Source organism: Eleutherodactylus coqui, chromosome 10 (genome assembly GCF_035609145.1).
Source record: "Eleutherodactylus coqui strain aEleCoq1 chromosome 10, aEleCoq1.hap1, whole genome shotgun sequence".
NCBI lineage: Eukaryota > Metazoa > Chordata > Amphibia > Anura > Eleutherodactylidae > Eleutherodactylus > Eleutherodactylus coqui.
The window spans coordinates 56,661,192-56,688,824 of record NC_089846.1 but is presented as its reverse complement, the minus strand read 5'-3'; the positions used below and the strand labels follow the sequence as shown (position 1 = coordinate 56,688,824).

The 27,633-nt window shown below is 45.3% G+C and overlaps 1 protein-coding gene across 1 annotated transcript in view; it reads right to left on the bottom strand.

Annotated features, from left to right (window-relative positions):
* LOC136580461 (complement C4-B-like) overlaps positions 1-27,633 on the bottom strand; it is a 67,649-nt gene that overhangs the window by 11,407 nt on the left and 28,609 nt on the right. The window contains exons 19-34 of the mRNA XM_066581043.1: positions 26,468-26,538; positions 25,690-25,829; positions 24,546-24,758; positions 24,326-24,377; positions 24,055-24,144; positions 21,430-21,633; positions 20,949-21,024; positions 18,549-18,705; positions 14,768-14,869; positions 14,520-14,688; positions 11,503-11,669; positions 10,418-10,570; positions 9,871-9,930; positions 9,153-9,240; positions 6,428-6,584; positions 6,095-6,185 (exon numbers count right to left, since the gene is read on the bottom strand). Of these exons, the coding sequence (XP_066437140.1) occupies positions 6,095-6,185; positions 6,428-6,584; positions 9,153-9,240; positions 9,871-9,930; positions 10,418-10,570; positions 11,503-11,669; positions 14,520-14,688; positions 14,768-14,869; positions 18,549-18,705; positions 20,949-21,024; positions 21,430-21,633; positions 24,055-24,144; positions 24,326-24,377; positions 24,546-24,758; positions 25,690-25,829; positions 26,468-26,538 (1,990 nt within the window). The remainder of the gene's footprint in view (positions 1-6,094; positions 6,186-6,427; positions 6,585-9,152; positions 9,241-9,870; positions 9,931-10,417; positions 10,571-11,502; positions 11,670-14,519; positions 14,689-14,767; positions 14,870-18,548; positions 18,706-20,948; positions 21,025-21,429; positions 21,634-24,054; positions 24,145-24,325; positions 24,378-24,545; positions 24,759-25,689; positions 25,830-26,467; positions 26,539-27,633) is intronic.

Sequence of the window (27,633 nt, the reverse complement as noted above, 5' to 3'; positions counted from 1 at the left end):
ACACCCAGTAATCCGTCGTGGCCAGAATGCGTGCAATGCGAGGGTCACGAGAAAGGCATCCTAACATGAAGTCAGCCATGTGTGCCAGGGTACCTGTACGCAACACATGGCTGTCTTCACTAGGAAGATCACTGCCAGGATCCTCCTCCTCCTCCTCAGGCCATACACGCTGAAAGGATGACAGGCAATCAGCCGGTGTACTGTCAGCAGCGGGCCAAGCTGTCTCTTCCCCCTCCTCCTCATCCTCCTCATGCTCCTCCTCCTCCTCCTGTACGCGCTGAGAAATAGACAGGAGGGTGCCCTGACTATCCAGCGGCATACTGTCTTCCACCGCCCCCGTTTCCGAGCGCAAAGCAGCTGCCTTTATGGTTTGCAGGGAATTTCTCAAGATGCATAGCAGAGGAATGGTGACGCTAATGATTGTAGCATCGCCGCTCACCACCTGGGTAGACTCCTCAAAATTACCAAGGACATGGCAGATGTCTGCCAACCAGGCCCACTCTTCTGAAAGGAATTGAGGAGGCTGACTCCCACTGCGCCGCCCATGTTGGAGTTGGTATTCGACTATAGCTCTACGCTGTTCATAGAGCCTGGCCAACATGTGGAGCGTAGAGTTCCACCGTGTGGGCACGTCGCACAGCAGTCGGTGCACTGGCAGCTTAAAGTGATGTTGCAGGGTGCGCAGGGTGGCAGCGTCCGTGTGGGACTTGCGGAAATGTGCGCAGAGCCGGCGCGCCTTTACGAGCAGGTCTGACAAGCGTGGGTAGCTTTTCAGAAAGCGCTGAACCACCAAATTAAAGACGTGGGCCAGGCATGGCACGTGCGTGAGGCTGCCGAGCTGCAGAGCCGCCACCAGGTTACGGCCGTTGTCACACACGACCATGCCCGGTTGGAGGCTCAGCGGCGCAAGCCAGCGGTCGGTCTGCTGTGTCAGACCCTGCAGCAGTTCGTGGGCCGTGTGCCTCTTATCGCCTAAGCTGAGTAGTTTCAGCACGGCCTGCTGATGCTTGCCCACCGCTGTGCTGCCACACCGCGCGACACCAATTGCTGGCGACATGCTGCTGCTAACACATCTTGATTGCGAGACAGAGGAGGAGGAGGAGGAGGAGGAGGAGGAGGAGGGTGCTTTAGTGGAGGAAGCATACACCTCCGCAGATACCACCACCGAGCTGGGGCCCGCAATTCTGGGAGTGGGTAGGACGTGAGCGGTCCCAGGCTCTGACTCTGTCCCAGCCTCCACTAAATTCACCCAATGTGCCGTCAGGGAGATGTAGTGGCCCTGCCCGCCTGTGCTTGTCCACGTGTCCGTTGTTAAGTGGACCGTGGCAGTAACCGCGTTGGTGAGGGCGCGTACAATGTTGCGGGAGACGTGGTCGTGCAGGGCTGGGACGGCACATCAGGAAAAGTAGTGGCGACTGGGAACTGAGTAGCGCGGGGCCGCCGCCTCCATGATACTTTTGAAGGACTCCTTTTCCACAACCCTATACGGCAGCATCTCAAGGCTGATGAATTTTGCTATGCGGACGGTTAACGTTTGAGCGTGCGGGTGCGTGGCGGCGTACTTGCGCTTGCGCTCCAACAGTTGCGCAAGCGACGGCTGGACGGTGCGCTGAACTACACTGCTGGATGGGGCCGAGGACAGCGGAGATGAGGGTGTGGGTGCAGGCCATGAGGCGGTAGTGCCTGTGTCCTGAGAGGGGGGTTGCATCTCAGTGGCAGGTTGGGGCACAGGGGGAGAGGCAGGGGTGCAAACCGGAGGCGCTGAACGGCCTTCGTCCCACCTTGTGGGGTGCTTGGCCATCATATGTCTGCGCATGGTGGTGGTGGTGAGGCTGTTGGTGTTGGCTCCCCGGCTGAGCTTTGCGCAACAAAGGTTGCACACCACTGTTCGTCGGTCGTCAGGCGTCTCTGTGAAAAACTGCCAGACCTTAGAGCACCTCGGCCTCTGCAGGGTGGCATGGCGCGAGGGGGCGCTTTGGGAAACAGTTGGTGGATTATTCGGTCTGGCCCTGCCTCTACCCCTGGCCACCGCACTGCCTCTTGCAACCTGCCCTGCTGATGCCCTTGACTCCCCCTCTGAAGACCTGTCCTCCTGAGTAAGCGTTGCACACCAGGTGGGGTCAGTCACCTCATCGTCCTGCTGCTCTTCCTCCGAATCCTCTGTGCGCTGCTCCCTTGGACTTACTGCCCTTACTACTACCTCACTGCAAGACAACTGTGTCTGATCGTCATCGTCCTCCTCACCCACAGAAAGTTGTTGAGACAGTTGGCGGAAGTCCCCAGCCTCTTCCCCCGGACCCCGGGAACTTTCGAATGGTTGGGCATCAGTGACGATAAACTCCTCTGGTGGGAGAGGAACCGCTGCTGCCCAATCTAAGCAGGGGCCCGAGAACAGTTCCTGGGAGTGTTCCCACTCCTGAGCAGGTGTCATTGTAGTGGAGTGAGGAGGCTGGGAGGAAGGAGGAGCAGCAGACAGAGGATTCGGATTTGCAGCAGTGGACGGCGCAGAACTGCGGGTTGACGATAGGTTGCTCGAAGCACTTTCTGCCATCCAGGACAGGACCTGCTCACACTGCTCATTTTCTAATAACCGTCTCCCGCGTGGACCCATTAATTGGGCGATGAATGTGGGGACGCCAGAAACGTGCCTCTCTCCTAATCGCGCAGCAGTCGGCTGCGACACACCTGGATCAGGAGCTCGGCCTGTGCCCACACCCTGACTTGGCCCTCCGTGTCCTCGGCCGCGTCCACGTCCTCTAGGCCTACCCCTACCCCCTCAGCATGCTGTATTACCAGTGATTTGATTTCACAGGCAGGAAATAAATTGGCGCAAGACTGCAGGCCAAATATAATTTTTTCCCTTTTTTGAAAACGAAAGGCCCCACTGCCTCTAGTGAATGAATAATCTAAGTTTAATAACTGTGCTGTGGCCCTGCTAATGTGTCACAGAACGTGAGGGTAGCAGAGTTATTATAACTCTGGCAGAGCTGGTAGTTTTTTCCCAATTAAGGAAAGCAAATGGCGAAGCTAGCAGTAAAACGTAGCTGGGTGCGTCTGATTTTTAAACGTTGCACACGCAGCCGACACGTACACACAGCCCTTAGGACGGACAGAGGCAGGACAAATAGATTTTTTTTCAGTTTTTTTCCACCAAAAGGCAGCACTGCGTATATTCAATGAACATGAGAAGTTTAATAACTGTGCTGTGGCCCTGCTAATGTGTCACAGAACGTGAGGGTAGCAGAGTTATTATAACTCTGGCAGAGCTGGTATTTTTTTCCCAATTAAGGAAAGCAAATGGCGAAGCCAGCAGTAAAACGTAGCTGGGTGCGTCTGATTTTTAAACGTTGCACACGCAGCCGACACGTGTCCACAGCCCTTAGGACGGACAGAGGCAGGACAATTCACTTGTTTTACAAGCAAAAGGCCGCACTGCGTATATTCAATGAATAATAACTGTGTTGTGGCCCTGCCTACACAATTCTTTCCCTGCAGTATCAATGGAGGGTGCAATGCTCTGCAGAGGCGATTTTGAGAAGAAAAAAAATATGCAGCACAGCTAACAGCAGCCAGCACAGTACTGCACACGGTTAAATATGGCCCTAGAAAGGACCGTTGAGGTTCTTGAAGGCTACACTCACTCCTAACACTCTCCTTGCCTATGCAACACTTCTGTCCCTAATGCCGGGTGCAACGCTCTGCAGAGCCGATTTTGAGAAAAAAAAAAATTGCCACTGCTAACAGCAGCCAACACACAGCTATCAGTGGCCCTAATAAGGACCTTTGGGGGTCTTGAAGCCTACACTAACTACCAATTCTTTCCCTACAGCAGCTCCGGTACAAACAGCACTGTCCCTCATCTAACTCACAAGGCATCTGAGGCGAGCCGCGGGAGGGGCCGACTTTTATATTAGGCGGACACCTGATCTCCCCAGCCACTCACTGCAGGGGGGTGGTATAGGGCTTGAACGACGCAGGGGGAAGTTGTAATGCCTTCCCTGTCTTTCAATTGGCCAGAAAAGCGCGCTAGCGTCTCAGGGAAGGAAGTGAAAGTAACCCGAACACCGCATGGTGTTCGTTACGAATAACGAACATCCCGAACACCCTAATATCCGCACGGATATCAAGTTCGGACGAACACGTTCGCTCATCTCTACTCCTAACCAATACTTACGCATATTAATGGGTTTTCCATGAAAATAGTATTGATGATCTATCCTCAGGATACGTCATCAATAGCTGATCGGCCAGGACAGCTGATTGGTTACCCATTGAAACACCGGTATACACTGGGGTCAGAGTGAAAGCCACTGTTTCGATCCCTGTGCAGCAGCCTGTGCTTGTGATTGCAGGTACAGCTCACACTGAAAAAAGTGAGAGCTGCAGTTACAAGCACAACTGTGATGTCAACTTTGATAGCCTATGAGTTTACACAACCTAGAGGCTCAGTTAGAGCAAATGTGGACCAATATGCCTCAGGATATCATACTGAACCTGTATGCCTCCATGCATCATATCTTGTATCCAAGCTAGAAACGGCTCAACAGGGTACTAGTGCCTTCATGCCCACCCGTATCACATCTTGTATCCAAGCTAGAGGAGGTACAATAGGGTACTAGTGCCTTCATGCCAGCCCATATTACATCTTCCACTGAAGCTAGAGGCGGTACAACAGGATAATAGAGCCTCCATGCCTGCCCATATCACATCTTGTATCCAAGCTAGAGGCGGTACAACAGGGTACTAGAGTTTCCATGCCCGCCCGTATCACATCTTGTATCCAAGCTAGAGGCGGTACAACAGGGTACTAGAGCCTCCATGCCCGCCCGTATCACATCTTGTATCCAAGCTAGAGGCGGTACAACAGGGTACTAGAGCCTCCATGCCTGCCCATATCATATCTTGTATCCAAGCTTGAGGCGGTACAACAGGGTACTAGAGCTTCCCTGCCCACCCGTATCACATCTTGTATCCAAGCTAGAGGCGGTACAACAGGGTACTAGAGCCTCCATGTCTGCCCATATCACATCTTGTATCCAAGCTAGAGCCGGTACAACAGGGTACTAGAGCCTCCCTTCATGGGGTCAGTTTTACGCAATAAATTATCCTTTTGCTCTGATATTGTATTTACTTATATCAACATTACATTTAGGGCTTCTACCCACTAGCTTTTTTTAACGCTGCAATATCGTTGCGTTTTTTTTCAATGGGACTTTCTTATGTTAAAATCGCATTGCACAAAAATCGCAAGTTTGTGCTTTTGCGATTTTTGTGCGATGCAAAAAAAATGCAGCGATATTGCAGTGTTAAAAAAATCGCAAGTGGATAGAATCCCTTACACAGAGAAAGTTTAATTAGATTTTAACAACGTCTTCTAGGTGCTTGATTTTTTTGACAATAAGGCCTCCTGCAGACGGGTGGAAATTCTAAAAGCAATCCTAGGCAGACAGCTGTGATTTGGCCGCGCGAAATCTCGTGCGGCAAACAAATCGCGGCATGCTCTATTTCTGTGCGGGGCCCGTATCCAGGGCCGCGGGAGCAGGTGAGTACGCACTGCTCTCTGCAGGGGCTCAGGTCGGGTCCCGCTGCGAGAATTCTCGCAGCCGGATCCGACCCGGCCGTCAGCAGGCGGCCTAAGTGTAGATAACAATGCTTTAATCCGACTGCTGATAATACAGAAATTCTGCAAATCTGCCAAAATCCGTACTTAGAGAGATATTTATGAAACCGTCTAAAAGACAAACTGTCTCAGCTCAGCTTTATGCTGAGGTCAAATGAAAGCTGCTCTGTAATCGATTGCTATGGACCACAAAAACAGATTTTCTTTTAGACAGTTTTCATAGATCCGCTCCATAGTGTCCAGGACTATAACATTGATGGAGTATTCTTATAATCTCCAGGAGCGCTGGTCCACCTTTATCATTTATATATGTAGAGCAGCTCGTCCCATTCCCTTACGGTGCACTGCGGCCCGTGCACTGTACTGACAAGTGGACGTCCCAGAAGTTAGACCCCAGTATTAAAACATTGATGCCCTATCCTAGGGGTATGCTATCATCCTGGAGAAGCCCTTTAACTAGCACTCATCAGTCACCTTGTTCAGATCTTCAGTACTGGGTTCGAATCCACTGAGCATAGTAATGTCTACGATCGCCATCCCAGTTGTAGCGGTCTCGGATTTCCTCCTGGAAATACAGTTTCAATAGAAACGTTAAGAAGCTACAATAATCCCAGCTTTTCATGTCACTGCATGATTGGATCTGGTAGTCAGAGCCTGTAGATCAGCACATAGGGGTACAGTACAGGCCTATAGACTACCGCTGGTTCTGCATTGCAGCTCAGTTTCAGCTGAGAGACATGTGACAGCACCATATAACTACAGTATATGTATGGAATATGACAGTAGAAGGATCACAGCCGCTCTTACCCGAGACACACTTCATACAGGACTTTCATGTCTTTTTCTTTGGGCTGAGAGACTTCTCTCCGCGCTCGGCTCCTCAGGTCATGCCAGTCAATGTTTCTCCTGGGTTCATCAGACACAACCTCGTCCTCATCATAATCATAATCATTTTCTTCATCTTCTGCAGAGACACAGTGTAGAGGAACTCATGATTCAAAGGGTTTATATAAGACAAGAAAAACGAATTACCGAAACAGCGCTTCTCTTGCTAACGGGATGTGTTTGGTATTGCAGCTCAGCCCCATTTAAGAATAACAAACTGCAATACCACACACAACCGGAGCGGCACTATTTCTAGAAGAAAGCAGACATATTTTTTATAATCTCATACAAGCCCTTTAAGAAGTCAAACATTAAAGGCTTATTTCCATCTCAGCAGGTTATCCCCTATCCACAGGTACATCTGGAAATGTGTGGAAAGCAGAGGCTTCGCATGTGTAGCTCTGCTCTATTCACTTCAATGGGACTGCCAGATATAGTCAAGTGCAAGCACTCGGCTATCTATAGTGCTCCCATTGAACTTAAAGGGGTTGTCCCGCGCCGAAACGGGTTTTTTTTTTTTTCAACCCCCCCCCCGTTCGGCGCGAGACAACCCCGATGCAGGGAGGTAAAGAAAGCTCACCGGAGCGCTTACCTGAATCCCCGCGCTCCGGTGACTTCTCTACTCACCGCTGAAGATGGCCTCTTCCTCCGTGGACCGCAGCTCTTCTGTGCGGTCCACTGCCGATTCCAGCCTCCTGATTGGCTGGAATCGGCACGTGACGGGGCGGAGCTACACGGAGCCCCATAGAAGACTGCAGAAGACCCGGACTGCGCAAGCGCGGCTAATTTGGCCATCGGAGGGCGAAAATTAGTCGGCACCATGGAGACGAGGACGCCAGCAACGGAACAGGTAAGTATAAAACTTTTTATAACTTCTGCATGGCTCATAATTAATGCACAATGTACATTACAAAGTGCATTATTATGGCCATGCAGAAGTGTACAGACCCACTTGCTGCCTCGGGACAACCCCTTTAATTTAATGGAGGCATACATGTATGGCCTCTACTTCCCACACTTTTTGATGCGCCAGGGATCAAATCTCTGGATCAGTGGGTGTTCCAGCAACTGGACCCTCACAGATCAGCAAGTTATCCCCTATGCTGTGGATTGAGGATAACTCACTTGTTTGAGGGTGTCCGACTGCTGGGACAGCCACTGATCCCCAGATTTGATCCCCGGTGCGTCCAGAAGTGTGGGAAACGGAGGCTCCCTTCTATTCACTTCAGTGGTACCGTTGGAGATAACCAAGTTCAAGTGGTTAGCTATCTCCAGTGCACCATTGGTGTGGATAGAATGGAGATGCACATGCGTGGCCTCCGTTACCCACAATTTGGGACGTGCTGTGCCTGTAATCTCAGGATCGGTTGGTGTCCCAGCAGTCAGACCCCCACGATCAGCAAGTTACTCCTTTACTTAGGTAAACTTGAATAAACAGGTAATTACAGGTATCCTTCATGGCAGCAGTTACAGGCAGAAGCTCAGAGGTTGGGCGGCAAAATACACGGGATCAATATGGCCCTATAGTCCACATTATCTATATGTCACCGGTCCTGGACATTAAGTATACTCCGGAGGAAATAAAAAGACAAAAATCTCTCCACGTACTCTCTAGCAAGAAATCACTTAGAAGAAGGCTTAGCTTAGATGCACACCGCACATTCTCCGTGTGGGTGTCACAATCACGTACCTCTGTGCGGTGATCCTAATGGCGGACGCCCACACAGGAAAAATAAATCCCTGTAGTGTGAACAGGTACCTGGTTTAGTGAATTAGGATTTGTTGCGCTCTCTCTCTGGGGGTGGGGGTGGGGGTCACTCCTATATCATCCATACTCCAGATGCTACGGGTAGTCGTTTCTCTTCCTCCATCTTCACCAACATAGAAGCTAAAGGTGCTTCCATGCGGCTCTATATTAGTCCCGGCAGCAGGTAAGATGGAACCCTACTCTAACACAGATTGAAGAAGACCCCTTCCCGCTCTCAGACACTCACTGTTAAAACCTTCCTTGTACCTCATGACACAGTAGGATAGATACATTCAGCAGCAGAGCAGACAGGCAATGATTTTAAGGGATTTAACCCTTCAGACGCCGCAGCTGTGCAACATACACACAGAAAATTGATATGACAACTTTACAAAGTGCATCCACATAAGACAGAACATGTATGACAATTATGAAGGGGACCAGGATGACGTTCTGGGACACTACACTTCCGTTACTGGCCATCCAAAATGGTCGCCACAATCTTCAGATTAGTTAGTCCCCACAGTGCATTAATAGTGTTAGATTAACAATGCACTACGCCCACTCCTTGATTGGCCACAGCTGCTCATGTGATCAGCACTGGCCAATTAGAGAAAAGTTCGTATTAGGTAGAAAATTGGACGGACGAAAATAGGGCCCAAAGCCAGCAGATTGGTGGGGCAGTACAGAAGAACAACTGTAAGTAATATACCCTTCTCCTCCTCTGGGTCCAGGACAGAATTGGTTGCTTTAACAGGTCAGTCTTGATTCTGGCACTCCAGTGTGGGGAAAACTAAGAGAGTGATGTTGTGTAAAAGTTTTGGCACCTCTAGATAATTGAGGCCAAGCTTTAGTAATAAACTAGTAATGCACAAGGTGTCGCTATAAAAAAAAACTCACCTTTAATATTACCATGGACGTTTACTGCAAGCTCAAGCTGCGAGCAGGTTGTGTTCTCCACTTGGATGATGTTATACATCTTCAGAACCTGAACGTTAAAAAGTGGAAAGCAAAACACATTATTTCCCGCAACCTTTCTAATGAGACATTTCAAGAGCTTAAGGAAAATTCTATTTTTTTCAGTCTTTACTGCAGTTCTTGCATTCTATTCCTCCTGGCTCTATCGTCTTTCAACTGGGATGTGCCACTATCAGTCCCTTGGGCCCCCACAACACGGTTGCCTAGCTCTGCTACTGTATATATGTTATGAGCTTGGTTCTGAGACTGTATTGATGTACTCAGCTTCGTTCTAGTGCTGTACTTATATTATAAGCTTGGTTCTAATGCTGTACTTATGTTAAAAGCTTGGTTATGATATTGTAACTACAATATATACCAAGGTTGGTTCATGGTATGTTAATGTATGGAATTCTGGTGCTGTATTTATGTACTGAGCTTGATTCTGGCGCCGTATTTATGTTCTGTATCATAGAATGGTAGAGTTGGAAGGGACCTCCAGGGTCATCGGGTCTGACCCCTGCTCAGTGCAGCATTTACTAAAGCATCCCAGACAGATGCTCTGGTGCTGTATTTATTCATGGAGCTTAGAAAGGGGGTGCTTAAAAAATTCAGAACATCTAAATGGACACCATATAATAGGTTTTTTTTCCATACTTACTTTTAAGACACCAGTTCCTTTCCCAGACACTTTCACCTTAAATTTAGTTCCAAATGAATTCTACAAAACAAAGAATAAACAGTGTCTCATATTGTCATATCTTACTTGTGAGCTCCTGACTCTTAAGGACCCTGTAATATTACAGACAGTATTAAGGGGTTGTATAAGAAATACGGCTGCTTCCTTCCAGAAACAGCTCCACTCTTGTTCACTGTGTTTGGTACTGCAGCTCATCCCCATTCACTTGATTAGTAACAGCTGCAATACCTGTCACAGCCCATAGAATAGGATAGGTTTTGGAAGAAAACAGCCATCTTTGTCAAATCTTATAAAACTCAGTACGGTTATCTTCAGTGTTATTAAAGGGGTAGTACAGTCAAAAAGAAATCATGAGGCTTATGGAGCGGACTATAAATTAGCAGTACATGCACTGTCCTTTCAATGAGTTCAGGCTCCTATTAAAAAAAAGGATCCTTTCCATATGAAAAATGAGCCTTATCCGCAAGCTTTTATTCTTATCTTTACTTTCTCCATCCACAGATCTCACCAGCTCCTCCTGAACGCTGTCGCCGCTCCGCAGTACGCGTTCTAGCTTCAGAGATCTTTGCAATGAGTTGATTTCCACCAGAATTTCATTCTCGTCACTTGTGTCAGTCTTGATCCAATATTCAGACAGAGCTTCCAGCGCCATCACTGTGTCCTGGAGAATAATAAGAGGTCTTATTCACGGTTAATAGGGTTATGGCTCTTTCAAAATCTTTTTTTTGTTAAGGCCCATTTGCACGCAAAGCAATCGCTCAAAACCTGCTAATTAACACTAATGTCCATTAGCAGCTTATCACCTTTATTTCCATGTAAATGAGCCTCCAGGACCTGTATGTAGAGAACAGTAGGTGGTCTGTTCTCTGCATTCAGCTCCTTTGTTCTTCCGTGGGGCTGCAAGCTGAATACAATTTAATCAGCGCTCCTATGGAGAATACAATACCATGGACAGCAAACACAGCATATGCTCTGTGTTATCTTCTCTCCGGCTGAATGATGGATTTTATGTTCACCTAAAAATCATCATTCAGCCGAAGAGTTAAAGATGGGAGCATTTACATAAAACGATTATCGCTCAAACGATGGCTTTTAAGCGAATTTTGAGCGATAAGCGTTGCATGTAAATGGGCCTATAGAAGGTTCTGTGCTGATCAACTATAATCAGTATGGCAACTTGACTGCAAGTGTTTGATTTCCCTGCAGCACCCTCAGTGGTAAAATGAAGCACTACACAGCTTTTATTGAAATCAATGAGTGGTCCAAGTGAGAAATGAGTGGTCGAAATGAAATTTTCAAATGCACGCGCAATACGTTTCGCAATTGCGCTGGAAAAAGAACACATCTGGAGCTCATTAGACAAATTAGTCATTTCAAGCGGTGCGTCTTGGTTTGCCATGCGCAAATGAACATGCCTTACGTGCAAAAAGTACAGTATAATGTGCCGATGCACGCACAAAAAAGCATCTTTCCCTCTTTTCACAGCTTTGGATTCTGAATAATTTTGTGAATACATCTGGAAATAATGACTAAATAGACTCCAATGTAAATTTTCCTCCTATTCATTAATATTTGTAATTTCTAGAAGGTAACCTGGGTAGACTTAAATCCCCCGCCGTAATTCTCCTCCTCTGACAGCCAGACGTACATCTTCTTGGCACTACGTAGGTCGTTTTGGATCAGGGCAGTAAGTAATGCGTATGATGTGGTCTCAACAGCAAGTGCCGTCCCCTTAGGTCCAAAGTGCAAATTATTTTTATCTATGAACCAAAAATGAGAATTATCAGCATTTTACATTTTGTTTTTTGAGTCCCTTTAAATGTCAGAACAGACCTTTAGGGTGCGCTATAATCCTATGTATATCTTTTTACACTGTACTTGTCTACTGTGACCAGGACAGCCATGGAAGCCATAAGTACAGAGGAAATAATCCACCTTAGGACAGATTCACAAAGCTGTACCGAGACTTGCCCCGGTGGAGCAACTTCCACCAGACAGTACATGGAGACTTGTCTATGTGCTGTCTGTTCTACATGGACATGCAGCTACTTTTTATGTGAAAAATCCTCCATGTGTATAGCCTCATGAGGTTTGCTGTCCATGGAATACACGGCTGAAAATACAGGCATGTGAACGGCCCTTACACTGACAATTGTCGCTATTGGGACTAACCCCCCTTATATCACTAGGACACTTAAGATAACATAATCACCCTCTAAACACAGCAACAACTCTCTTTTTCATGAAAATTAATGATAAAGTGGTACGAGTCAAGCTTTATTGCTGTCACTTTATGCATAGGATATGTGTCTGTGCACTGTGAGGAAAGCTGTTCTATCTGCCTCTAGCACAGCAGGAAAACCCAGCACACTTTCAAATGGCAATAAGCAGTTGGATCCTATCCAACCAATTGGCTGATTGTAAACATTATATATATATATATATATATATATATATATATATATATATACACACACTAAATTATTGCATTAGGAATACCTACTAAATAACGGGTTGGTTCACCTTTTTGCGTAATCAAGGCTTTCAGACGACAGGGAACAGATTCCACAAGGTGAAGATCATCCTACATATTCTACTAAACCCATGCTCACTGCAACAGCTCCATCAGTTGGTGTATATTTTTTGAGGATATGTGGCAGCAGATCTCGCAGTCCTTTCTACTATATCCCAAACATGTTCAATGGGGTTACAGTCTGGTGAGTTTAGGGGCCAAGACAGTGTGGAGAATTCATTGTCATGTTTCTCCAACTACTCTCTAGTGATCTGAGCTTGATGACATGGAGCATTGTCATGTTGAAAGATGGCACTGAGATTAGGGAAGACTTCCTGAAGATATGGGTGCAGATGGTCAGATAACAGTTCCCTGTTGCATTCACTATTCAAGGCTTGTGGTATGATGATCTATGGTCCTATGCCATGCCAGGAAAATGCTTCCAAGACCAACACCACTAGCATGTTGAATCCCAACAGTACACCCATGCAATATGACTTCATGCTGTTTACACCAGATGTGGACCTCGCCATCCGTATTGTTCAGCAGGGAGCAGGACATGTCACTCCAGGTGACCTTCTGCCATATGCCCAAGATCCATTGACTTCTTTCCTGGGCTCATGCGAGGTGTTGTTGGCGATGACGTGGGGTCAACAGGGGCACCCTTGTCGGTCTTCAGCTATAAACTCCAGTCAACGCAATGTGGAAATTTGTCTAACTTTCCCACAGTTGTATTGCAGTCAGTTGATCCATTGGGGGATGTTGCTTCTAGGACCAACCACACGTGGCCTGCTGCTGTGTGATCCTCTGTTATATGTCGGTCCATGGCTTAATCAGTCTTGGAACAGTCTTGGTGCAGCATCTCATAGGGGGACCCCGGGCACATGGCATATGCTGGGAAGGCAAGATGCTGGCTTGTCACAGCGGTACTTACCACGCTCCCTCCTGGAGGGATGCACGAGGCCAAGGCCAGGGCAGTGCTGGGCCTCTTCAGGACACCCCTAGGATAGGGATGCCCAATAGATGGTAGAACAGGGAAAGAGTTTGTCACTGGTGATGCCACGGTTCCAGTACCCACCGGCATGTACATCGGCAGGGAAATAATTGAGCAACATACAGTGATAGAGCACCTCAGGACCCGATCGGGGGCCTGGAACAACTTTACTTAATGTAACTTTAGCAATACACAAGGTACAGATTACAGATGTGAGAAGTGCAGGAATTAGATAAACTAGAGTACATCCACATGGCAGACACAGACTTCAGGATACCTGTATGTGACTAAATAAAGATGCGTACCTCCACTCAGCAGGATCCAGACTTCAGGACTCTGGAGTGTGAACAATGAAAGTAGAGTACCTCCACCTGGCAGTCCCAGACTACAGGACGGTCGGGTGTGAAACAATTAGGAATGAGTACCTCTGCACTAGGTCTTGGAAGAATGCACGCACTTGCTGCTTACTCTCTCACTTTGGGGGCTCACTCTCTCTTCATAGAAGCAGGCACTCTGGGAAATCTCTCCTCCTCTTCTATCTTCAACACACGAGGACTGAAGGTGCCCTCATGTGCCTCTGTGCTTTACTCTATCAGCTCCAGAAGATGACCCTGCATTAGAATAACCTTCCTGCTCTCTAGCACTCACATTTATAGCCTCACTCACACCACGTGACAGGACATATATTGATACATTTACCAGACAGTCTGCTCACACTAGACATTAACCTCTCACTTGCTGCAGTTGTGCAATACACATAACAGAATGACAAGATAGTTTTGCACAGAGCATCTACATAAGACATTACATGTATGACATTATGGAGGGGGCCAGGAAAGCATGTACTGGGCCACTATATTGGTATCATGGTTTAAGAACAGCCAACAAGTGTGACTGCTTCAGAAATACTGGCGCCACACTTCCAGGCTCCAACAATCTCCCACTGCCAAAGTCACTTGTTTCCACATTTACCAATAACTGCCAAATATTGCCTTCTGCTGCACAGAGGCGAAGACAGCACAATATCTGAGAGCAGATCAGGACATGGCCATGACCTGTTATATATAATGTGTACATCTCTGTCACAATGATTGTTCTACTTACTGAGATCTTCCTGGGCAGTAAACATGAGTTTGGTATATGCCTTATCCTTCAAAATGGAGTCACTAGAAGCAAGATTGAGGGCATAAGCAGTGATGGCCAATGGATATGGGTTTTCGATGTTCTCCAGTGTGGATCGGAGGTAGTCTATGGCTTTACCGATTCTGCTTTTCTGTAAATGATGCAGATAATATGACATACAGTACATGTAAATTTTCCTATAAAAAGCGAAGTACTGATTGCTAACATACCACTTCGATATCATCTTCAGGCATAGCATCCTTGGCATGATGGAGAGCCACCAAGACATAGGCCGTAAGGGACACATCTGCAGTCTTCCCCGCGATACCACCCTATGAAGACAGTGGTTATGACTTGAGAGCATGAACAAGCACAGGTCTCGCTCACGTCTCTTAATAAGTCTGGCACATCTTTGTATGCTACTGCAGTAGATATGCAGATTTTCTATGTTAATTATAATACAAGTGTCAGGCATTGGAGGCCACGCCTTTTTTCAACATGCCACACCCAAAAAGTCAAAATGATTGCATGACTGTAGCATGTGCTATAACTTAAGTCTTTTTTACATCACAATTGGGGTGCATAGACTGTAATAAACTGCCCCTATGTCTATGCAGGAGATTTGGACCTTCAGAAAAATGGATCTCCAACTATTTTAAAGAGTACTTGCACTTTTTTAAATATACAGAATAGGCGGTTATAAGCATTTTTGCAGTTGGTTTTATTAGCCTATGCCCTACATTTTTCTAGCGAAATTCCTTTTCTGCTATGCGGCTAGATGGAGATGGGGCTGAAAAATCCGTTTTCACCTAGCTGTATACCTGTAGAGGGCGCTCTACCCAGCTGTGTTCACTCTAGAACAGCTGCAGACACAACTGTTCCCATATTACAGTTTATTAATAAATGTGTATATTATATGCTCCCTATGTGTCACACCACCTCCGGTGTTTTACTGCTCTCCCCACTTATGCTGTAGGTTGGCATTCCCTGATGGAGCGCTGTGAAGGAGAGAAACCTTTCTATTCTGCAGACAGCTTCTCTCCTCACAGCGCCCGCTCCCCGCCAGAACCAATGCACTGACTGAGCTCTCCGTGCATCGGATGGTAACATGTAGCAGTGTACACCCAATGCACTGAGAACCTTGCCAATGCATCGGGTCTAGCAGTGAGCGAGTGCTGTTAAGAGAGAAGACCCTTCTGCGCAAGGGCGTCTAATCGGGCGATTAGACGCTGAAGTTAGACGGAGCCATGGAGACGGGGACGCCAGCACAGGGAAGGTAAGTGAATAACTTCTGTATGGCTCATATTTAATGCACGATGTATATTACAAAGTGCATTAATATGGCCATACAGAAGTGCTTAACCCCACTTGCTTTCGCGGGACAACCCCTTTAACATATTATATGTACCTAGAAAATGGTACTAATAAAAATACAGCTCATTATGCAAAAAGCAAGCTCTCATATGACCACATTGACAGAAAAAAGTTATGGCTTTTGAAAAGGGGAGAAGAAAATCCCTAAAAAAATCGTTGTATCCTTAAGTGTAAAATAGGCCATGTCCTTAACCCCTTCAAGACCAAGGAACATAAGGGTACGTCCTGAAGCGTCGGTGTATGTATGAAGAGAGGTCGTGGGGTGACCTCTTTTCATACAGCGCGGGCGTCAGCTGTTTATTACAGCTGACACTCACGGGCAATAGCTGCAAACGGCCGTGCGGCCTTTCGCGGCCATTAACCCTTTAAATCCCCCGAATGATGTTCAGGGGTCCCATACGCCCCCCCCCCCTGCGGTTAGCTCAGGGGAGCCGTGCAGGTGTCATGGCAGCCGGGGGCCTTATGAAAGACCCCAGGGCTGCCTTAACAGACTGCCTATCAAGCCATTCCTGTGGGGTGGCTTGATAGACTGCCTGTCAAAAAGCAGTATGAGGTAATGCTGTAACATTACGTCATACTGCAGGAACGATCAAAGCATCGCAAGTTGTAGTCCCCTAGGGCAGGGGTGTCAAACTCATTTTCACCGAGGGCCACATAAGCCTTATGGCTGCCTTCAAAGGGCCGATTCTAATTCTAAGACAGTATACTAAAAGTGAACCGCATGGTGGCCCGATTGGTAATAAGGTCCTGCATAGTGTCCAGTAGCACACACTATTATACATACATATATATTACATACACACAAACATGCACTATTATTATACATATGCGCATACACGCACAGGCGCACACCGCTGGGAACATATACACACAGGCGCACACCGCTGGGAACATATACACACAGGCGCACACCGCTGCGAACATATACGCACAGGCGCACACCGTTATGCGCATACACGCACAGGCGCACACCGTTATGCGCATACACGCACAGGCGCACACCGTTATGCGCATACACGCACAGGCGCACACCGTTATGCGCATACACGCACAGGCGCACACCGTTATGCACATATACGCACAGGCGCACACCGTTGGGAACATATACGCACAGGCGCACACTATAATGTGTATATACGCACAGATGTGCACACATATATATACATACAGATAATTTATATACATACACACATATCTACACAGACATATTATATTTATATATATATATATATATATATATATATATATATATATATATATATATACACACACACATACATATGCACACAAGGACACTTCTGTATTTTTATACACATTTCTATACTTACCTGCATCCAATATGGTCTCACTGGCAGGTATACCGGCCGCTCCCAGTCCTTCTTGGGGCCCTCCTGCATACTTAAGCCCCTGATGTCTCCTAGGCCTGCAGCCATGAACAGAGGGAGGGCCGGTGAGGGGAGGTCAGCGCTGACTGGCTCTCACTCTGCAGCTCCTCCTCCTCAGCGTCGCTCTCCTCACACCAGAGATCATGTTCTCTGCACTCTTCTTCCCTCCTCCGCGGCTGTTGTCAGTCTGCTATCGGCACTCCTCTATTACTGTCTGCACTAGACAGAACAAGCCGATAGAAGATCACCTACTGACAGCAGCACGGAGGAGTGACGGAACGTACTGCACAGCCGGCGGGCCACAGAAAACGAGGCGGCGGGCTGGATTCGGCCCGCGGGCCTTGTGTTTGACACCTGTGCCCTAGGGGGACTTAAGACAAAAGTGTAAATCAGAGCAATAAAGTTTTATTTATTGTAAAAAAAAAAAGTTATAAAAGTTTAAATCACCCCCCTTTTGCCATATCTATAGTTAAAAAATCAAAATCATGAAATAAAAATAAATATTTGGTATAGCCGCGTCCGTAAAAGTTTGATCTACCAAAGTAGCACATTGTTTTCCCTGCACGGTGAACGTCGTACAAAAAAAAAAAAAAGAACGCCAGAGATGCACTTTCTCAGTTACCCTGTCTCCCATAAAAAACACAATAAAAAGCAATTAAAATGTTGTATGTATTTCGGATTGGTACTAACGGAAACTACAGGACATCCTGCAAAACTACGTCGATGGAAAAATAAAAAGGTTATTGCGTGCAGACGATGCAGCAGAAAATAATTGAAAAAAATGTCTTTGAAAAAAAAAGATTAGTACAGTAAAAAAAAAACTATACAAGTTTGGTATCCTAGTAATCGCACTGACCCATAGAATAAAGATATCATGTCATTTTTGTTGCAGTTTGTGCGCCGTAGAAATAGGACGTACCGAAAGATGGTGGAATGTGTTTTGTTTTTTTCATTTTACTCCACTTAGAATTTTTAAAAGTTTTTCAGTACCTTATATGGTACAGTAAATGGCACCATTTAAAAATACAACTCGTCCCACAAAAAACAAGCCCTCATACAGCGACGTCGATGGATAAATAAAGGAGTTACGATTTTTTTGAAAGGGGGAGGAAAAAAGAATCATCCCCAGACAGGCTAAACAGTTGAAAATGTCACATTTTGTACCATGGAAGACCGAGACATGGAATGTGAGTGAAAGAAGAAGAAGCAGCCTGGAACATTGGTAGACTAGAGTACAAATGTTCAGTGTTACCATCATATCTTGGTGGATCACTGGAGAAGTCTCCAGGAAAGCTCCAGTATCAGATTGTTTAGTGGTGAGGTATGTGGCAGATTTGCGGATTTCTTCCACGTCAACTCCAATATATTTACGGCACAGAGACATGACTTTAACCACAAACGCTGTCAACCTAAGATACATTAAAAGTTGTGTTCTGTTAGGATTGTGTCACATCAATAGACAGAAGAATATGGTTTGCTGTCCTATTCTGGAAGCATGATGGATCCATTATAAGTCAATCTATTAGGATCTGTTGCACAATGCATGTGTTATACCCATCATGATACCAGTAAGAAATGCAAACCCATTACGTCAATGTGAACAGAGGCTTACTGAAGTCTACAGCCAAATAGGTCAACCATGCCTCATTATTTGGAAGGGGATGTTACCTTGAGTGTTGGTACTGGACAGGGGATGTTACCTTGAGTGTTGGTACTGGACATGTACATATTAGTTATAGAGCTGGACCTGAAAGCGGTTACTATCTGGAACATAGCGATCACTGGGATTAGTGAAAAGTTGTCCTATAATATACATTGGATGTCCACTTCATTAGAGACAACGGCCCTCTCATGATTCGAGTTTTCCTATATGGAAATTAGAGCCATGACTCCAGAGTGCAGCATGAAAGCGCATGACAAGTTTTCCATGAATCAGTTTCAGTGTGACTTCACATTAGAATTGGAAGAGCCAGCGATCTGAGCAACTTCAGTACTAGACTAGCCAGAGCCAGGATTTCACTGCTAACCTTGTGGGGTTTTCTCATTGCTAGGTCTGGCAGACGTGGGCGTCGCTCTCTGAATCTGTGATTGCCTTTTTTCCAGCACTTCCATGGTTAAATTGGTTCTGCTTCTCCCACCCAGCTGCAGATTGCTTGTTTTCTATTCACAATGATATAGATGCCTGCGACCATACAGCCTGTGCTACAGTGTTATTGTGTGAGTCCTCTCACGAATGCATGTGTCACAGTCGCTTCTACTGTTCTTCTATTTTCAGTTGGTGTTTAGTATGCTGTCAGCTTGGTACTTCCAGTTGAGATCTGAATTTGCTCGCTCACTCCTAGAATCTTCAGATGGCTTGGTGTTATCCAGTTCCTGGCATTCTGGTGACTAGTCCTAACAGAGTTAATCAGTGCCCAGGTTCCTGCGCAGGGCCGCCCTTGTCAGGACGAATTCTCTGCTGTTAATACGCAGGGACTTTCCATCTCCTGCTCCCAGCATAGGGCTAGATTCCCTAGTCACCTTCACTTTCCAAGTCACATCTTCAGCTGTGAGTATCCTGGTTTCCGGAGTCGGCTGTCAGCCTTGCCCGTCTGATCCATCTACTGGTTGGGCGACACAGTGGATCCACATTAGCCGTAAAATCCCAAACACTTGTGCAGTGGTGTGGAGAGTATAGTGAGATAAGTATGACTGAAAAAAAACATCCAGCAAAGGGGATCCTATGGATAGAAACAATGCATAGCTGAAAAGGGTCAAAGGAGGATGTCAAGAATCATTCTGACGAGTAGGTGTTGCACAGCCAAGTAAACTTCAGCTGAATACATCACTGGTGTTCCAACTAACGGGTCTGAATGCACAACTCGTCATTCTTCAGAAAGGATTGGCTATGACAGCAGACAACCAGTTCCGGCACAATTGGTGTCTAAGAGAAACAGCAAGATTCCAGTGGGCAAAAGAGCAAAACAATTGTATCACTAAGCAGCAAAAAAAACAACACTTGGTCAGATGAATCCAGATTTCAGTTGCTCCATGCTGATGGGAGGGTCAAAATGTGGAATTTGGTGCAAGCAGCATGAATCGATTATCCCTTTCTGTCAGGCTGGTGGAGGTAAAGCAGTTGTGTGGGGAATGTTTTCTTGGCACACCCTGAACCCTCTGATATCTATAGTTGGTTGCCACTGGTTCTGAAGGCCAAAGGAGGTCCAATACAGTACTAGATGGGTGTCTCCAATAAAGTTTCCATTCAGTGTATTGTGTATGTCTTGAGTTACTCTAAGACTAGCACTAACTAAATCGATGTGCAAAGTCATAGGATGTGCTATACACCCTAGATTCACTTGCAAAAAGATATTGACTTTACTAATCAGATATCCAGGTTGTGTTCCCTGGAGTATAGGTTGTAAATAACATGTAGGAATGCAAGCGGTCTAGATGTAATCAGGCATAACACAAGTCGTGGCTGAATCCTAGAACCTTGTTGCTTATGATCTGGAGCAGTACCATATTTATATATAAAACTTGATGATGTCATCAGTAACTTGCCACTTAATTTTGACCCTTTAAATACCTTAAGATTCTTTGGATGGATGTGAGCAGTACATGCACTCTGATACAGGAGGAATATAGAGGACTAGAGAGGTCCCCACCTTACCAAGTACTACTGGGCCAGGAGAGCCATGCACCGTAGGATCCATCTGGCTTCCTGTACTGCAAAATCCTCGAGTATCCTGGGGGAGAAATAACAGTCTATCTGTAGAATTCAACCATCATTTATATAGCGTGCTGTAGGTTCTAAAGATCTTTAGGTTTTCTTAAGGAAACATATCAATTACAAACAATCCAGCAAAAAACACATTTTTTGTGGTGCATCCTATCTCCAAATTAGGAATTTCTGAAGCTGGACTACTAAGAATGGCAGCATCTCTTCTTGTGTTCTCATTCTGTGATCTTGACAATAGGATGGGGAGGAATTACCAAATAAATTAGAATTTAGTTGGGGGAGTATTACAATAAAATCACCCAAAAGCGTTGGAAGAATGTTTCTGTTCACAAGTTATGGTGGCTATGGAAGGTCGAACAAGGTTTTAATTCTGCAAGATTATATCACATTCTATAGAACGAGCTCAGCATACCATTCCTCATGTTCTGAAGCCCTTCGTCCTTGCGGTCAGGTGGTAGCAGCGTCCACTTATTTGTGTGATCAAGGTAACGCAAGGCGTAAACTCCAGGAGCCGTGGAAACCATTGTTTGCTCAGCGCAGCCATATGGTACCCGGATCAGTCTACTGACCCCATCACTGCTCAGGGTGTTGTTTATAGTGTTTATCGGAGAGTCCACTGTGATAGGAAATAAGACATGAAAACATGCAAAATGTTACAGGATTAAACCAAAACAGGGGACAATAATAATATAGAAGATTGTTCAAAGTCATATTCATCGCCATGAATTAGTACATTAGGCCAAGATCTAAATGGGTCTGAGAATGTGCTCAGAGCTGTGATCATTTCTCTCCAGGTCCAGCTTTATGTTAGATGGCACCCTGTGCAAAAAAATCTTTGATCCCCCCCCATATGAAAAAACTAAATATATATTGCACTAATAGGCAGTCTGCCTGTGTTCTGTATGTGTAGAAATCAGCAAGATAGCAGCATACTCACACCAGAACAGCTCTGTGAATAAATATAGCACCGGAGCCAAGTTCATATCAGAAATACAGCACCAGAACCAACCTCAGTAGATTGATACAATACCAGAACCAAGCGCATGACATAAATAAAGCACCTGAATCAACCTCAGTACATAGATACAATACCAAAACCAAACTCATAACATAAATACAGCACTAAAACCAAGTTTGATACATAAATATGCCTGAATATAGCACCAAAACCAAACCCATAACATAAATAGAGCATAAGCTAATTTAAGTGCATACCAGAATCAAGCTCATATAATAAATACAGCACTAGAACCAAGCTTATAAAATATATACAGAATCAGAACCAAACTCATAACATAAATAGAACACCAAAACCAAGGTCCGTACATAGATACAATACCAGAACAGGGCTCATAACATAAATACACCAAGCTCTGTTTATAAAGACAGCATCAGAACTAAACACATAACATAAATAGAGCATAAGCTAACTTAAGTACATACCAGAATCACGCTCATATGATAAATACAGCACCAGAACTAAGCTCATAAAATATATACAGCACCAGAACCGAACTCATAACATAAATAGAACACCAAAACCAAGCTCCGTACATAGATACAATACCAGAACAAGGCTCATAACATAAATACACCAAGCTCTTACAGGATCAGAACCAAACTCATAACATAAATAGAGCATGACCTAACTTAAGTACATAGATACTATACAAGAATCTAGCTCATAACACAAACACAATACCAGAACCAAGCTCATAGCATAAATACAGCCCCAGAACAAATAGAGAAGCAGAACTAAGCAATTGTGTCGTGGGGGCACCGATGGGCTGACTACGGCACCTCAGAAACTTAGAAGGAATGAGACAGAACCAGGAGGATGATGATTTATGTACCTTCACAAGACGCTGCCACACAGAGCAAGAAGATCATCTGGCCAGACAGACCTAAGGTCCTATATGCGCCTGGTACCCCTCCCCCTACAGGATGGTGGTTGGCATCCTCTGTGAGTACACAGGTTGTATGTATCTAAGGCCAGCCATGATTATCTCTATAGATAGCGGCTCATATAAAGAGCATCACAACATACCATAAAAAAAACAAAAACCCGCGCATAGTCATGAGGCGATGGGAGTGATGGATAGAAAAAATATGGGAGCTTAAAAGACAGAATGAAGATTGAAGTGGTTTATGCCCAGTATGACCTTTAGAGGACTGTGGCACACCATTGAAAGGATACAAAAGTAAGCAATCTGTTATGCAGCAAGTGTGCACCTAGTGATTTGGCTTCAGGCTACTAGTGAGGGCTGTACCCAAGGGTCCCCTGGTTTTCACTTTTTAACCCCCTTTTTGAGGGATTTGGTTTTCACCTTAGGGGCCCCTAGGCCATTACCCCAAAAGTAGTCTCAGTGCGGTGGCAGCTGACAAAGGCAGGTAAGAGGCACCATAGAATGGTACTGGATGGACAGGCAGAGTTGTAGTCAACAACACAGGCCAATGTCAGGAAAGGTGGAGCTCACACATAAATGGAGAATCAGTCGATCAGGGCAGGTGTTAATCAGGAAAACGTGGTCAAGGTACTAATTGAGGTCAGGAGATGAGAAGTTGGGAAAAATGCATGAGCAGGCACAGGTCAAAACCAGGGGTCAATCACGAAACAAGAGCACCTTGGCAGAACCTAACGGAACCTATTAATCAGACACTCTCTAATGGGGAAAGGTGCCTTAAATAACCCGTGAGACACTAGGATAGGCCACGGACAGGATAGCTGGGTGTGCATGCTGGACCTACAGGCAGTACTGATAGCTAGAAGGACACTGCAGTGTCTGCCATACAGAGAGGAAATTGGGCGTTGATGGCCATGACATGCAGACAGGTAAAGGCGAAATGTGGCACTGCTGGCTGTGACCAGTAGCTATGACACAATACTTTTAAAATTTGGTATCCTCTCTTGAGAGTCAGTGACTATCTGTAGGAGGATGACAGAAATCAAAATATGACCAACACAGCAACATGCATAATGATAGAAGGTGTGAATGTAACACTGGGAATGGTTTCCAGTCCAATGACCTTCACTCACCGCTAATCTTGATACTGGAGTGGAAATGTCCATCAGGGATAATATTTGAAGGCAGCTCCTCATCGATTGTGATCTCACGTCTTTTACTGTCTACAAGATGTATGAGAATATAACGGTAATAAAGGAAGATACATCCTAAAGTTTAGGGTTATTGAAAATCTTCATGGAAACTCGTGTACATTGGTCTTGTTTGCTTTACGAAACTGCAATTTATGGGCTGGAATTGGGGAAAGTTGTGAAATTGAGCCAATACCCAATGTCCATGTCTTACCTTTTGGATCTACCATGTGAGAGTTCTCTTTTAGGACTGAGACGCCTTCCCTCTGAGGAGATGAAAATATATCATAGTTAATCTCAGTAAGGAGATACTAAGGAAAAACCTGGATAAAATTATGCATTTGCAGCTTGCTGTTTATTGTGATCTGTAACGTTGACACAAGACTCAAGGTAAAATTAATTACCAAGTAATGGAAGATAATTAATCATCTCACCAAAATTTGAAGAGGTTTTTTCACAATGTCAGCTATTCCAAATGGTCCTAGAGCCTTCACGGTCACCATAGGGTTTGACTTTCCAATGGGCACCACAACAAATGGGACAGATAAAGCGGAGTGTGCCGGCACTGTTACTGTTTGTTCTACAGGGTCTCCTTCGACTGTGACGGCGCTACATAGTTCTTCTGTCTTGTCCAGTAGTACTTTAACCTGCACCAGGACAGGGGAGCAAAAAGTTCTGTAAAACTAAACAAGGCAAGGGCCATCATGGAGAAATATACATCCCCAGAGGTGTAGCTTGAAGCTCTTGGTCTCGAATGCAAAATACCTCTTATATACCGTAGGAAGCTCCTGACCACCTAGGAGTGCACCAAGGGTCAAATGACATCAAGTCCTGACTGCTATCCACTTGATAACCAAAGACTATGTAATAGCCCACTGGATAAGCATGGAATATACATTAAACTGCTAGCTCACTAGGGACTCTACAATAACCCCGTAGTGCGCCATAAAATGTACAATAACCTATCAAATCACCATGGACTATACAATAACCCACTAGATTACCAGGAAGTATACAATTACCCACCAGATCACCAGGGACTGTACAATAGCCCCCTAAAGCATCGGGAATGTACAATAACCCACCAAATTACCAGGGACTATATATTAACCTACTAAATTACTAGAGACTGTATATTAACGCCTAGAACACCAGGGACTATACAATAACCCACTAGAGCACCAGTGAATGATGCACCAGATCACTGGAGACTTTACAACAAGTCACTCGGCTACCAGGTAGTATACAATTACCCACTAGATCACCAGGAACTATGCAGTAACTCACTAGATCACCAGAAACTATACAACAACCCACTAGGTTATCAGAGATTATACAATTATGCACTATTCAACAATGCAATAACCCACCAGATCAGCAGGGATTATAAATTAACCCACCAGACACCAGGGACTGTACAATAACCACGAGATTAGCATGAACGAAACTAATTGTTAAAATCGGAATATCACGCGTCAGCCAAAATATGCAGCATTTTCTTGACATATGACCAACCTTCTGCATTAGAAACCACATGGTTTATAACAATGATGAGCACTAGCACCATCCTGTCCTCACCTTCAGATCCTCTTCATAGTAATTATACAAGACAGGCCTGAGCTCCATCTGCTCAAACCTTTTCACAGAATATGGAACCCGAAGATGAACATGGAATTGCTTGAAGACTTTCACTTTGACGGGGTCAGCGACACAGAATCCTGTGGACATTATGAGCACATGAGAACGCCTGGAGGATCAGCGCAGCTCCTTAGGCCGCTCTCACACAGGGGTTTTTACAGTGTTCTAATGGGTGTTTGAGCCTCCATTGATTTCAATGGGGCTTCTCAGATGAGATTTTAGCGCAGCGTTTCTAACGCCACACTAAGCGAACACTGTACGTTCTATTTTAGTGCGCAACACATCACCCATTGCAATGATGGGGTGCGTTAAAAACGCTGTTAAACATGTTTACAAGCGCCTGTATGAGACTGGTCCTATAGTATTCAAAACTTCATTCATAGGGCTTTTGCCCACTAGCGTTTTTTTTTAATGCTGCGATATCGCTCCGTTTTTTTCAATGGGACTTTCTAATGTTAAAATCGCATCGCACAAAAATTGTAAAAGCACAAACTTGCGATTTTTGTGCGATGTGATTTTGACATTAGAAATTCCCATTGAAAAAAAAGTAGCAATATCGCAGCATTAAAAATAACGCTAGTGGGTAAAAGCCCTTATACATATGGCGATGTAACCAGGAAATTGAAACTTTTCCGTTTTTGGATTTTTTTGTAACAAATAGACTTAGTGACAAGAGACAAGACATGAGAAAATGGAGTGCTGGATATTATTGTCTTACCTTTTCCTTCAGACATTCCGATTCCTTGTATCTCCCATGTGGTGAGAGAGTCATGGACAGATAGAGTTTCACTATTCGAAGAGAAAGATGTATAAATCACATTATCATTTTTTCCACTTGTATTACATGACAGGTAATGATTTTTAACTTATGCATTACTATGATTTTGGCATGTAGTTTTAATCTTCTCGTGGAGTCTGTGACGGAGGTTTCAACAGAGCTTCCAATGCAAATGTGAACCTAGATATCCATTGTCTAACTGGCAGAGTTCTTCTATTAAAGAATATATCAAGTTCAAAATTGATACCACCATTGAATGACCACTGTATTAGAGATTCCCATCTAGTGGCATATTGAACCTCATTTGGCCTTCAGAAGTGCAGAAATTCATTGTAGTGTAGATTCCACTAGGAATATCGGCCCCTGCGGATAGGAAGCTTCTTGCAGTTGCTACAAATTACATGGCGGTGCTGACATGTTCTGACCAGCTGACAGGAAGGGTTCATCCATTCATGCTGCTTGTGCCTAAGTCAGACCTCCCAGCAGCATGGTGCAACAGAAATCTGGATTCATTTAACCAAATGAGGTTTTTCCGCTGCTAAGTGATACAATTTTTGCGCTTTTTTTGCCCCCTGGATTCTTCACTTTTCTGTTTCTCTTAGACCCAATGTCCACAGGCGGACCTGATTTGCAAACACATGTGCGGAAGATCTGCAATTCAAGCAGCCCATAGGTAAACATGGGCGTCTGCAGCGGAATTAAAGCATGCAGATTTTATTTGCAGATCTTTGGGTCCGGAAAACAAATGCAGCATGCTTCATTTTAGTGCGGATTCCATGCGGATGGCTTCCATTGAAGTCAATGGAAGCCGTCCGATCTGCGACCCGTCCGCAGCTGACACAGGAGTTCCGTAGTACAAAAAAATGAAGACCGGGACAGCACAGGTATGTGCAGGTAGGGTTGGATTCCGCTGTGGGATCCAGGGTCGTATTCCGCATGCGGGAGCCCACAGTGGAATCCAACCCACTCGTGGACATGAGGCGTTAGACAACAAGGTGAACTATCCGTCCACAGGATTCCCTTTTACTGTTTTTTTCCCTCAAACACACCATCAAAAAAGTCTAGCACTGATAACCAGAAGTTTCTCAGATCGCTGGATTTTCCTA